This window comes from Rhinolophus hipposideros (assembly GCF_964194185.1).
Source record: "Rhinolophus hipposideros genome assembly, chromosome: 14".
NCBI lineage: Eukaryota > Metazoa > Chordata > Mammalia > Chiroptera > Rhinolophidae > Rhinolophus > Rhinolophus hipposideros.
Window position 1 is genome coordinate 26,909,052 of NC_138060.1, and position 14,353 is coordinate 26,923,404.

At 44.1% G+C, this 14,353-nt stretch overlaps 1 protein-coding gene across 12 annotated transcripts in view; it reads left to right on the forward strand.

Moving 5' to 3' along the window:
• Positions 1–14,353, forward strand: part of IFT122 (intraflagellar transport 122) — a 66,061-nt gene that overhangs the window by 7,106 nt on the left and 44,602 nt on the right. For 6 of the 12 annotated variants that reach the window (XR_013994874.1, XM_081072068.1, XM_081072071.1 and 3 more), the window contains 6 exons: positions 3,859–3,937; positions 5,647–5,723; positions 8,017–8,083; positions 9,019–9,165; positions 10,200–10,373; positions 12,302–12,377. Coding sequence is in view for 11 of the 12 variants with exons in the window: in XM_081072068.1 (XP_080928194.1) it covers positions 3,859–3,937; positions 5,647–5,723; positions 8,017–8,083; positions 9,019–9,165; positions 10,200–10,373; positions 12,302–12,377 (620 nt within the window). In the remaining variant the exon portion in view is untranslated. The remainder of the gene's footprint in view (positions 1–3,858; positions 3,938–5,646; positions 5,724–8,016; positions 8,084–9,018; positions 9,166–10,199; positions 10,374–12,301; positions 12,378–14,353) is intronic. The other 6 variants (XM_081072073.1, XM_081072074.1, XM_081072077.1 and 3 more) reach the window with 2 other exon arrangements.

Here is a 14,353-nt window from a genome sequence, read left to right on the forward strand (position 1 = left end):
GGCAGGGTATTGGGTTACAGTATTGAATAGGGTAGTGAGAGTGGGCTTATTGAGCTAGAGACGGTGAGCAAAGACTTGAAGTTGGGGAGGCAGTGAGATTCCGATGGTGGGCTTCTGGAGGAAGAGAGCTCCTTGCAGAGGGAAGAGACATGGCAAAGGCTCTCAGGAGGGAGTGTGCCTTCCAGGGGCTGGGGCAGAGAGAATCGGGGAGCAGTAGGGGATGAGGGTGGAGAGGTAACAGGCATAGGGTGGCCAGATCATGTTGGCCGTCAGATGGACTTTGACTTTGATTTTCAGTGAAATGGGGAACCACTGAAGAGTTCTGAGCAGAGGAGAGATCTGATTTGAGTTGTATTTTTAAAGGCTCCCTCTAGCTGTGTTGGAAACAGCTTGCAAGGAGAGAGGATTGGGGCAGGGAGAAGAGTGAGGAAGTACCATCCAGGCAAGTTTTATAACACTGGTGATGGGGGCTCAGACCTCTGGGAGCAGAGAAAGTGGTGAGAATTGCTCAGATTCTAGATACAGTTTGAAGGTGGAGCCAATAGGATTGCTTGACATATTGGATGTGGGGTTGTGAAGAAAGGAGTCAGGTGACTCCAAGGTTTTGGATTTGAGAGACTGCAAGGACGGAGTTGCCCTCCACTGAGATGGGGAAGGCTGAAGGTTGACAACCTTACAGCAGGATATCAGGAGTTCAAGTCTGGACATGTTGAATTTGAGATAAGTTGACGCTGTAAGAGGGGACAGAACTGCCAGAACAGTCAAGTGGACAAGAAGAGATGGGATCTAGGGCATAGGTGGTGCATAGTGGGAAGGTAGAGGATGTCACTGCAGGTGCTGGCAGGTAGGGGCATGTGGTAGGAATTTAATGGAAATTCTCTTCCGTTCTTTCAATGAAATAGGAAGCAACATCAACTGAGAGTGAGGATGGGAAGGAGATGTAAGAGAGTTGAGAAAGGAAAAAAATGTAAAATCACCGCTTATTTTGAGTGTAGGAGAGTGAATGGACCCGGGAGGGATGGTGAGATCTCCAGTGACACGAAGGGCCCACTTGAAGCTGGTGATCATGAATTAAAAGTGAGATCAGCTTGTGTGATTATGGCTTTTTCTCCACCACTTTGAGCTGCATGGATGCAAGGGTGGAGGAGATGGAGAGTTGGATTTAACCGGAGTGGTGTATTTGCAGGCACCTCTGAAGATGAAGAAAGAGGGCAAAGGCACAGAGGATGTATGCACAGGAGTGATGTATACACTGATCTTGAACTGTCAGCTGAGTACTGAGGGGGGAGTAGACAGGTGGTAGGTTCTGGTGGGGCTGAAGGATTATTGGAGTTGGGGCATCAGGTGGGGTGAGAAAGAGGGGAGGTGGTGGTCAGAGAATAGGTGATGAAGTTGATATTGAGAGTTGAATATAAACCCATGCCACCCACAGCGTGGGATCGGTGGGAAGAACACAGGCTTTGGAATGAGACGAATCCAAGTTCCGACCCCAAAAGCTCTGTGAGTTTGAGGTGGTTAATATTAAAGATAACATTCTGTGAGCACTGCTGAGATGTCACAGAATTTAGAGTGTTATAGTGCTTAAACGAACCTTGGAAATTATTCAGCCTCCAGGTTTTTAACTTCTTTTGGATGATGGACCTCTCTGTGGATCTGATGAAAGCTATGGACCACTTTCTAGAAAAATGCACATACTTCATGTGTACACACAATTTTGTGCATATAGTTTTAGTCTGATCTAGCCCAGTGTCTTCATTTTAGACCTACATAAAGACGCAGAAAAGACAAATGACTGGCTAAGGCCATGGAGCAAGTTAGTGGCAAACACAGCACTAATTTCTTGCCTCATAGTCAGGTGTGCTATGCCACGGTCTTGGGGTTGTTTGTTTGTTAATGTGTGTTTGAGTTCAAGTTCAGAGTAATGCTGTGGGGAGACCTGTGGACCTCTGGAATTTATAAGCATTGGGGCTCTTTGGCCTGGAACACCATTAAGGCCCTTGAGGATAGCAGAGTGGGACCTGCCATTAGTGGCATTTGTCAGCAATTTGCAGGATCCTATCGCACACATCATCTCATTTGATCTTCCCAATAGCACTGTGAAGCAGACAGGAAAAGGATTCTCAGCTCCTCTCACAGATGAGAAAACAGGCTTGGAGCAATTACAAGTGACGGAGGGCAGAGCTGGGCCCAACCTAGGTCTTCCGACCGCAGAGCCCTCGTTATCATGCTGCTTCTTCATGACACTTATATAGTGGTTAAGAAGTCTTTTAATTCCTCTCAACTGGCCTTTTCCCCTGGCGCTGGAAATGGAGATACACTGACTCCCAGTTTCTCTCTTTAAGTCTGCTTGTTTCTGATTTTCCTCTTAAGTTTTAATAAGTATTTAATGAGTAACCATGGTACAAAGGTATGTAAGAACTGTTTTTTGTTGTTGTTGTTCAAGAAAAACAATACAAGATAATATGAAGAAATAATAGTAATAATAATAGCTAATTATTTTTTAGAAGTGATTCTCATCCAGGCACTTCCCTAAACCCTTTAATATCATTTCATCTTCACAACAACTATGAGGTAAATACTATTGTTATATCCATTTTGTCAAATGAGGAAATGAAACAGAGACATTCAGTAGCTTGTGCAGGGTCCTGCAGCTGGTAAGTGACATCATTGGGAATTCCAGCTCAGACTCTGAGCCCATAGCCCACACTCTTCATCACCTGCTGCCTGCCAGGATGGGAGAGGAGTGACACATAATAACCCATGAAAGCAGGTTCTATTTTTTAGTATTTACAGCAATGTCATATGGCTATCACCCTAGTATCTACTGTTTCAGCCATTGTTCAAGGTGTGTTACAGATATTATCTGAGTTGACCCCCACAAAGAGTCTTTAAAGGAAGGTATTATTATCCGGTTATGTTTCAGGTGAAGACATTGAGGCTCAGAGAACAGTGACTTGCCCAAGGTCAACTTCCACTTGCCCTAAGAATCAAGTCTAAAAATCTTTAACATAAAGTGTACAGAATCTATCCTGTGCTTACCAATTAATCATCATCTCTTAGTGGAGTAGGTGAAGGCTCCCTGTTTGCTGCCATGATACCTTGCTCCACTTCTAAGCACTTGCAAAACTGTAATAATGTAATTAGTAATTTCTCCTTATACGTTGCCTCTTTCCAGTCCATTCTTTCCTAAGCTCAAGTAGCTGTGAAAATGAAATCTCATCTGTCACTCTTTTGCTTAAAGCCTTTTTTTGAGATAAAGAGCAAGATCTCAACTATGGCCCTGAAACCCCTAGAGATCCCTCCCCCACCCACCTCACCCCTTGTTCTTGGTGTCCCATGACTGCCTATCCGCCCCTTAGACATTCCAGGCTTTTCCTGCCTCAGGGCCTTTGCACATGTGTTCTATCCATGTGGATGACTCTCCTCTTTTCTCACCTAAGGTTTGATAAGCTTTGCTCAACCTTGAGGTCTTGACTAAAGGATCTCATCCTCAGAGAAGCCTTCCCTCATTTAAATTAGGACCCTCAGTTATTCTCTTTCATAGGTCCCACCTATTTTATTACCATATTGTATTAGTATTGGATTAATTTAATTTAACACTCAACTTTTCCCATTACACTAAACTCTATGAAGGTAGGGATTATGTGTGCTTCAATCACTATTTGATCCTTAGCACAGAACATGATTCCTAGCAGATAGTAAGCACTCAATACATCTTTGTTCACTCAATGCCAGACAGACCAGGATTTGAACCCAAACTTTCTGACTCCAAAGTACTGCTTCCCAGTACTGATAAGAACTCTGGAAAATGCTGGTTTAAAACAAATGTGAGAATTTTCTTTTTAAAAATACTTTTAGGCAAGCGCTTTGCTTCTGGATCAGCTGACAAAAGCGTTATTATTTGGACCTCAAAATTGGAAGGCATTCTGAAGTACACGTAAGTAACCATTTAGGTGTACAATATTATTGGTTTGATGCGTATCTTATTGAACAACTGTAGCAAAAGCCCCCTTAGTAAAGATACAAGGAAGAACTTTTTTCTCTGTGATTGAACTTGCCATTAAGTTCTGGGGGGATGTGGCGGGTATAGGAAGGTAGGGCAATGAATAAGGAAAGGAGCATTCCTTGAACACTATTAGCTTGGCCAGCACTGGGCAAGGCGTTTTCCTGTCGCTCAGTGTAGTGACTCTGACACTGCAGATTCTACCCACTGTCCTCATCTCAGAGAACGGCCTCACGTCTCTCTAGTGGCAACAGCCAGAAACGTGGGCGTGGTGTGCCCCAGGCTTCTCTCACTGCAGAGGTTCTGCTCACATTCTTCCCCGGCCCTCCTCCTAGTTCATCCTCTTCACCCTGCAGCTCTCGGGCTCACATGTTGCTGTGCCGCCTTTCCTGCCCCTCTGGACCTAAGCAGGTCTCCTCGATGGCATTTCTCATAGTCACAGTTTTACCTTTATTCTGGTGATTGATGTCTCCCATGATCCTGTAAGCTCCAGGAGGGCGGACACTGCCCCTGTTTTTGCTCACCCTGTGTCCCTGGTACAATGCCTGGCCCGTAGTCGGTACTCAGCGAATGATTTTTTTTTCTTTTTAATTGTGGTAAAATACATCACATAAAATATACCATCTTCACTATTTTTAAATGTACAGTTCATTAGTATTAAGTGTATTTATATTGTTGCGCGACAAATCTCCAGAACTCTTTTCATCTTGCAAAACTAAAACTCCATACCCGTTGAACAACAACTCCCATTCCCCCTCCCAGCCCCTGGCAACCACCATCCTACTTTCTGTCTCTATGGATTTCGCTGCTCTAGAGACCTCATACTTGTATAAGTGGAATCATACAGGTCTTGTCCTTTTGTGACTGGTTTGTTTTACTTACCATAATGTCCTCACAGTTCCTTCATGTTATAGCATGTGTCAGAATTTTCTCTTTTTTTTTAAGCTGAATAATATTCTAGTGTATGTATAGACCACATTTTCGTTATCCATTTATCTGTCATCAGTGGACACTTGGGTTGCCTTCTGGCTATTTAGAATAATGCTGTTATGAACATGAGTATACAAATGAAGGAACAACTTTTAAATGAATGAATGAATGGATAGATGGATGAAGTTGTAAGTAAGGTGTTACCCAGAAGTGAAAGAGTAAAACTGAGGCTGAGATGCCATGTGTGGTATATGACTCACTCAGCGTTCGTTGTTGTCTAGGGATTGCCCTGTTTTCAGATCTTGACTGTAGGTAGTATCTTCATTGCACCTACATCCTGTACTGCCAGGCCTCCACAAAACAATAAGAGTAACAGCCATTAAATAAAGCATTTTCTATGCAGCTGGCACTAGACTAAGCGCTTTACATCATTATTATCTCAAAAACCGGAGGCATTCAGCACACTCGTCCTGAAGGCGTGACTCTTAAACTAGGCCAGGCAGATGGGTGGGTCATGTTTAAGAGATGAAAGTAATGGGTGAGGGGCAATCCAGGGGAAAGATAATTAATCCCTGTGCTTTTTGCTGGTCACTTACATAAGAGCTTGTGGTGTGTAGTCAGAGAGGTGTGGGCTTATCATTAAAATCTCCAGTCGTAGCCACCGAAATGTTTGTGGTTTGCTGCACAATAATCTATAATTGTTTACTTCCCAGGCACAATGATTCGATCCAGTGTGTCTCCTACAACCCTGTTACCCACCAGCTTGCATCTTGTTCCTCCAACGACTTTGGTAGGTTCCGATTCCTGATGTCTTGTCCTGGAAGAACTGCAAATCTGATCAATGTATGCTGAAATCCATCCAGAATCTGGTGGTTTCATCCTGAGAGTTAATGCTACTTCTCTCTCTTCAATGGCTGAGGGAGGTGGGAAGCTGACAGTTATCCTTTAAACTGTGTAGAAACAAAGAGAGTGAATGATAACATTGAGTCTGGTAAGAAATCTGGGAGACAGCAAGAAAGGCCCCCAGGATGGGAAATGGCAAGAAGGATGGGAGAGCAGAGGCATAACTTGGTCTTGCCACTTCTGGGAAGCCTTTCCCGCCTCACCCTGGCAGGGACAGTTCAGTTGGGACACTTCATACCCCTCAACATCTGTATATGTGTGAAATTCTTCACCATTTCACCTGTGCTGCTTGTGCAGTGTGTCCCCATTACTACTGGTGTGGTGGCTGTGACTTCCTCCCTGAGGGGTTGAATGCCCTGAGGCATTCACCCTGGCCCCACACATGGCACTGGCATGGTCCTGGCACAGAGGAGGGGTCAGTGTAATGTCCATCAAGTCAGGGAGGGAGAGTGGGCAGAGGTTTGTAGGTTATCTCCGTTCAAGGTCAATTCTGGTTTTCAGCTCATCAATTCTGTTTTTCTTGCTAAGAGATAGTGGGTACAATAGAACAGCCATTATCGAGGAGTCAGAAACCTAATCCCTGTTAATATCAGTTTCCTTGTGTAGATGAACATGTTCCCACCCATCTGTCTTATTGATAGAGTTCTCAGGTTCAAAAGAGAGAGTGTATTTGAGAGTACATTGTTTAAATGAAAGGGGAAGGGACAGTCATTCATTGCATTTTTTCCATGTGAGGCATTGGTCTGTGTGCTTGCTTTTGGGCTTAAATGACTAAATAGAATCCCTGCCCTCAAAGAGCTTGTGGTCGAGGGCAGGAGAGGTAGAATTTGTAAAAATATAATATTAAGTGATAGTAATAGTTGTTCAATGTTTGCAGTGTGCTAGGTAGGCACTGGGCTAAGGGTTAAAAATGAATTCCTGTGTGAGCTCTATGACAACCCCTGAGGTCAGGATATTATTCTCAGTCTCACTCCACTGATGAAAAAGAACTGGGGCTTAGAGTGAGCGGTTCAGTGACTTGCTGGAGGTCAGCTAGCGAGTAAGTAGTGGAAGCAGGGCCACACGGCTGCATGTTGTACCTGCTCTGGTAAGCACTGCTGAGGGAGGCCCAGGAGGGAGGGTTTTCTTCCAGCTAGAGGCTCCATGGAGCATAGATAACATGTGCACAGGTGGAGAGGTTTGGGGGAGGCATTCTGGACCAGGGAGAAGGGGGAAAATAATTTGATGTTGTACCTTGCTGTATAAATATATTTTTGCACTGTGTTTACCTTCTTTATCATGCTTTATGGCTCAGGCAAAGAGTAGAATTTGCTTATATTGCCTGGACGTGTTGTGGGGCTCTGAGCCAGCACCTCTGGGGGCAGGAGGGAGAAGCCAAAAGTGACCAGTGTGCCATGGAGAAGGCACAGCCTGGATAAGGTCACGTGCTATTAGTGAGGCCTGGGAGAAGAGCCTGGGTTTCCAGAAAGTATCATACAGTACTCTGAATGCTAAGCTGTACTCTGGTTGCCATGTAATAGCTATTTACAGTGAAACTGCCATTTTTTTTAGTAAAACCCCTGAAAAATTGGCTTGAAATTCACCAATCTGTCTTCCTTTTTTTTTTCTTTTTTTTTTGAAAAAATTAGCGATGCACAGTAAGTTGCAAAGATACTAGAGGGGTTTTGTGCACCCCTCCTCCAGTTTTCCCCATAGATACATCATATATAACTATTGTATAATATCAAAACTGGGGGGAGCATTTGAGATCTGCTCCCCAGCATCTGTGGCAGTTTGGCTCAAATAAACTTTTATTAAAATCCTCAAAAACAAAAAACAAAAACCACACACAAAAAAAACCCAGAAGCTGGGTCTGGCACATTCTGTATGTATAGTTCTGTCCTTTCCTCACCTATGTTGATTACCATCACTACAGAGATACTCCTTATCTCCCCTCCCCCTCCTGTTATCCCTAATGCCTGGTACCTGGTAACCATTAATCTGTTCTCCATTTCTATCTAATTTTGTCATTTTAAGAATTTATAAAATGGAATCCTACAGTATGTGACCTTTCGAGACTGGCCTTTTTCACTCAGCCGTAAAGCCCTGGAGACCCTCTGCGTGTCAATAGTTTGTTCCCTTTTATTGCTGAGTAGTATTCCAACCAATCTGTCTTTTTAAAACATTATTTTGCATTGAAGGCTTGTGGTCTCCAGAACAGAAGTCTGTCTCCAAGCACAAAACCAGCACCAAGATCACCTGCTGCAGGTGAGTGAGGGGCAGCTCTGAAGGTAGGCTTTATGTTCCTCCTCTTCCAAACAAACTCTCAAAATGCAGTTAATTCACACAGTAGAGAAGGTCTTGTGTGAACTCGTTGGTTTGGGCCCCCATATTTCCTCTCTTCTTCTTTACTGGTCTCCTTAGTGAGAGGGATTTGTGCCTGCCTTCGATCATCAAGCAAAAGAGAACTATAAAGTGTTTTCATGTAGTTATCTAGCTACAAACCTCCTCAGCCTGCGGCTGTCCTCTCTGGAGATGTGAGGTTGTCCCTTCCAGGCAGCATGTGTACTGGAGAAAGCACAGGCTTTGATGCTACACCTGGATTCAAATCCAGATTGGATCCCTGACAGGCTCTGTGACCTTAGGAAATTTACAAAATCTCTCTGAGCCTCCTCGTCTGACAATACTGGATAAAAATACTGACTTGGTAAGGCTGTTGAGAAATGCACACAAACTAATGAGTGTAAAGCATGCAGCACAGCTATTCTTGCTGTTCAGCTTCTGAGTGTAACCTTTCTTTCATTCATCATATGCTGAGCACCTGTTCAAGATGCTGGGCACACACCATGATACAGATTTTGTTCTTAAGGTGCCGCTGAAGTGGGAGGAGGTGGAAATGGCAAGTGGGGAGTAGAGGCTGGCCCAGCAGCAATGCAGGTACAAGCTAAGGGTTGTTGTGGAGGTCTGTGCAGAGAGCTGTGGGAGCCCAGAAAAAGGAGCTACTGCCTTCTCATCTACCTGTTGATCCAAGAAATAAATGGGATTTTAAGTTTGGTCCTCTGATTTTCACATTAGGACCTACATGAGCCCAGCCATTGCTGCCTCATCAGACTCTATAATCAACCAAGGCATCATGTTCACGGTTTTACTTTCTGTGTGTTCCTTTCTCCCTCCCTGTGCCCTTTGCTGTGTTGTGTGAACAGCTGGACAAATGACGGTCAGTACCTGGCTCTGGGGATGTTCAATGGTGTCATCAGCATACGGAACAAAAATGGCGAGGAGAAAGTGAAGATTGAGCGGCCAGGGGGCTCCCTCTCCCCCATATGGTCCATCTGCTGGAACCCTTCAAGGTACTCTTACAGCTGTCCTCCTTCTAGGGCAAACGCTATTACAGAAAAGGCCTTCCTTACTCAGCCAGCTGAGTTCTTTCTCTCCCCCTGAGGTCCTCACGCATTCAGAGGTTGCTCACCCCACTTGACTGATTTGTTTTGGAACCTATTCCATTGGAATGGAATTTTTTAAGAGCCCATCTTGTATTTTGGAATGAATCCCAGAGATTTAGCTAAGCAGATGAGTTATCTAGGCCAGCTCAAAATGTGTGTGTGTGTGTGTGTGTGTGTGTGTGTGTGTACGTGTGACAGAAGGACAATTTCCTTATGAATTAATAGCTCACCTCTTTGCAGTGGCTTTATTTTGGTCTTTCCCTTTTTCAGTTCTTCCCTCCAAGTTGGACAGAACATGTGCCCAACCAATAATAAATAGCTTTTTCATTAGCCTTTTTTGCTGCCCTTGCCAAGAGTCTAAATTAAGTCTCAAATGTCCCCAAATCCTGTAGTTCCACAAACAATTGGCATCCACCTTCTCCAACCTTACACACACTTTCCTTTCTATGCCGATGTAACTTTGAGGGTGGACTAATAGCTTTATCTGCTCTTAGTATAATCCTGTAATATTAAACCATCAGTATCTCCAACAGAGTCCTGTGAAGGTAAATTAAAGGACTTAATTGTTTACCAGCCCAATGTCACTTTACAGGTGGTGCCTGCTTGATTTAGAAGGTTGTTTAATTCCACTGCCTTTCCTACACCAGATTATTGTGCTTCTTCCTGTACGATATTGTCCAGCGCAGGGCTGTACCACGCATGTCTAAAGCCTTCAAAGGCCATTAGCCTACCCCAGAGTTCCTGCTGTCTGATTTTTGTGGCCACAGATGACTTTGTGGCTTCAGGGTACCATTTTTAATTCATGAGAAGCAGGATGCCCAGTGTACCTGGTTGCTGTCCTCTTCCGGGCAGGGCTCTGGGGCTCCTTGACAGGTTTTGAAATTATAGCCTTAGTGTAGTTCTAGGCGTCATGATTGTGAACAACCACTTACTATCTACAGCCGGTGGGAGAGATTCTGGATGAACAGAGAGAACGAGGATGCTGAGGAAGTCATTGTCAACAGATATTTTCAGGAAATCCCCTCCACTCTGAAGTCAGCAGTGGACAGTAGTCAGGGTAGTGAGGCAGAGGAGCAAGAGCCTGAAGAAGACGACAATCTCAGGGACGACAATTCGTGAGTGTGTCCTGAGGAATGAGAACCCTCCTTGCAAGGGTCCAGAGCCCATTGCAGACCTGCTGGGGCAGGTGCTGCTCTGAGCTCCTTTCTAAGAGGGGCTGGTGAGTTGTTGGTGAGAGCTCCTCCCACAAGAGGGAAATGCGCCCTTTAAAACTGGTGAGGGGGTGATTTCCTGAGAAACTTCAGGAAATACTGAACAGTCTAACGAAGAAAAAAAGTTCAGCTCTTATGTAAAACCCCCATCCTCTGAGGAAACCATTATTAGCGTTTCATTGTATTTCCCCCTCCGTCTTTTAGTGTGTTCATATAATTAACTAAATCATATCCTGCTTTCTTTTTTCCACTTAACGTTAGAGCGTGAACTCTTTCCAGTAACATTAGAAGTCCTTTGAAAAACATGATTTCGAATGACTATACGGTATGCCTCTGTGTGGACGCTCTATAATTCATTTAACACATCCTGTATTACTGGACACCTCTCTTAGCCTGTTCCAACTCTGTACCTTACCTTGCATTTGCTAGGACACGTATCAGAGAAACCCTCACCTTACCCACAATCCTCACCCCCTAAATCCTGGCCATCCAGGCATTCATTCTTTCTGGAATAGGAAAGCTCAGGTAGCCAGGACATTCCGATTGGGCAAAAGTGATCTTGCTTGGGACTTGCCAAATTGTGTTCTGTGGTACCTTGAAAGAAGGAGGCGGGAGGTAGGGGGCAAGGAAAGGAGGAAGGGGTAGGCTTCAGGTCCCTATTATGTTTCAAATAGAGTAGCCCCTTTTATTGCTTGACATGAGTTTTGCTTTGGTAAAGAGTCCCACTGCCAGGGGGGAAAAAGGAGGTTGAAAACCACCAATCCAGCTCATGGGGACTGAAACTAGTCCACAGCCATCTATGGCATCCCCAAGAGGGCTCACTGCAGGCTAGGCTCCTAGCTTGTGTTTGGACTTCAGTGCTAGTCATACAGAGTTCACCTGCAGGCCCCTTCCTGTTAACATTGTTCTTGAGCTTTGTCTTTTTCCCCCTTAGTTGTGAATTAGTGCCTGTGGTATTTGCCACTTTGCCACTCTTGGCTGAGTTTTGCAGATAAGGCTGCACCATGTCTTGCCTGCATAGCTAATGGTGCTGCCAGATGACCACAGGGCCCTGGGTTCAGAAAAGCTGGACTTAATAAACAAAGTGGAGGCAAAGTGAGGTGGATTAAGACCAGGCTTCAAGGACGAAGAACATCTCTCCTCTCTTACTAGATTGCAAAGTACCCTGGTCCCCAGCTGAGGCTGAGGCGGTGTCTGCTGAGTGCTCGTCCGACAGCCCTGGTCCTGAGCACTGATTCTGACAGGGACTCAGTTTCAAAGACAGTTGTTGATCTGCAGAAAGTCTGTTACTCCTTTTTATTAGATCCAGTCAGAAACCATTTCACCCCAACTATGAGAGAACCTAGAGTAGGTGTTAATTTTCCCTCTTCAAGAAGAGCAAGGTTTCCTCTGTCCATTAAAAAAGTCAGACAATCCATGTCTTCCCACTGCAAAAGACATGTTTCTCTGCCATCTCCCTATGTTTTATAGTACATAAAAATAAAGCACTCTTGAATCTGCAACCTTGCTCTTTCTTAGCATTGCTTCCCAGGAAGCTTTGAAATGAGGGGTTTAGCCTCCTCACTGTGGCAGTGTCCCATCCCCACAAACACATGGTAGGGCATTCCATGAAATCAGAGATCCCAGGAGGGCCGAACCTCATCTTGCCTCATCCTATTGGGCTGATTGATGGGTTGGCCCACGTTACAACTTTTGGCCTCAGTACTGCTATACATTTGGCAATCTGACAGCCTGGCCAGGGCTTGCTTTTTCCTGTTGTTTGTTAAAGCCTTCGGGATAACTCATCAGCAGACCATGGCCCCACATAACCTCTTTTGTCTTCTGTTGATTAGAGAGGAACATAATGACATCCTGGCTGTAGCTGATTGGGGGCAGAAACTTTCCTTCTACCAACTGAGTGGAAAACAGGTATGCAGCTCTACACAGATCCAGTGGGAGATACAGTCATGGCTGTCACAGTCTAGTTTCACTTTCTGAGATTGTATTATTAGTAATTATAAATTATTGTTCATAGGTCCTGTTTATTGAGCATTTGCTGTGATACCACATAGTGTACTCTGGGCTATGCATACTTTATCTCATTTAATTCTAACAAAACCCTGTGAAGTAAGTACTTGGATTATCAACTTTTTAGAAATGAGTAGACAAGACTCAGAGCAGTGAAATAAATATTATGTCCAAGTTCCTGCACTGCTAGTAAACAGTGACAGCTGGGATTAAAACCCAGACTGGTCTGACTCTGAAGCGTTGGTCTTAGTTATGACCCTCCTTTCCTATATTTGCTTTATGCATCCTACACACATTTATAAGCACGCACGTAGGCCAGCTGTGTTAGTTGCTGCTAACATCAAGCTGTGCTTCCGCTCCACCAGAGCTCATAGGCTGGTGTGGACAGACTCAATAGCCAGCAGTCCCAGTGCTGTGTGATTCGTGGCATGATAGAGAGCTGTACAGATAGCTAGCTTTAGGGACACAAAAGAGGGTGACATCAACTGCTTGTGAAGATGAGATTTTGTAGAGGTGACTTTGAGTAAGATAAGCAGGGGTTTGCTAGGCAGGAGACACTGGGAATGGTGTGTCAGGCAGAGGAAATAGCATCTGCAAAAGCAGGGAGAAATGAAAATACATGACAACTCAAGGAACAGTCAGTGAATTGTTCAGGGTGACTAGAACCCAGAATTTGTGAAGAGAAGTTGGAGCTAGAGGGGAAGATGGGGACATGACTGTAGTGTGAATAAGGAGTTTGAACTTCATATATTATAAGTATTCAGGAACTATAGATTCAGGTAGGAAGTGACTTGGTCAGATTCCTATTTCAGAAGAAGTCCTTGATTCTGTGGAGGGTGGATTTAAATAGAGAAAGCCCAGTAGTAGGAAACCCGTTAATAGACAGCAGACAACAAGAATTAGAGTGAAGGTGGTAGGGATGGCTTACGTACCACAGCCAAGCAGATGAGAAACGCAGCATGTGCTGTGGAGCCTCTGGTTTCACAGATTCCTTGTTTGTCATAACGTATTATGCTAGAAGTGGGGGTTTCAGGTCCATGTAGCCTACCTCATCAGACCGTTGGTCATCTCTTTTGTAATTAAGTAAAGAAAAGATAAAGGTTGTGGATAATAAAGCATTTTCTCAGTTTGCTATGGCTGATTTCCCAAAACCCTTACTTTAATTATCTGGCATCTATTTTCCCCAGCCTGATCTATTCATTTACTACATAGCAGACACTGACTGAGTGTGGGTATTGGAAGCTTCCTGGAACAAATAACCACACTACACTGGGAGGGAATTGGGTCTTGTTGCTATAGTGACAATAAAAAAAGGGGGCTCAACATGGTAGTCAGGGCCATGGGAAATACCTTGCATGTATCCAGCCCGAGAGCTTATGTTCTGGCCCAGGGTTTTTGACTAATAAGCAACCTCATTTGGCTGAGAAGGTAACCCCCAGCTTATTTGGGACAGTAAAATTGTTGTTTTAGTGTGTAAATATCTTTTAACTCCAGGAAAATTTAAAATTAAATGTAGTATGATGAAGTAAATCAAACCTACGCTTTTGTGTTAGACGTAGGCATAATTTGTTATTTTTGGCGTTTTAAGTGTTTGTGATGTTTAAAGGGATCTGGCTTAATAATAATAGCTAACATTTATTGAGTTTCAGGCGTTATATAAATTCTTTACAAGGCTAATTCTTTTATTCCTCATAAGCATTCTGTGAGGTAGGTATTATTGTCACCACTTTACATGTAAGAAAATCGAGGCACAGAGAGGATCAGTAACTGCCTAAAGCCACACAGTTTGGTTCGTGGCCAAGCCTGGGTTGGAACCCAGGCAGACTGGTTGTAGAATACATATTAGAATATTAATCAGATTTGTCTTGTGATCCCCA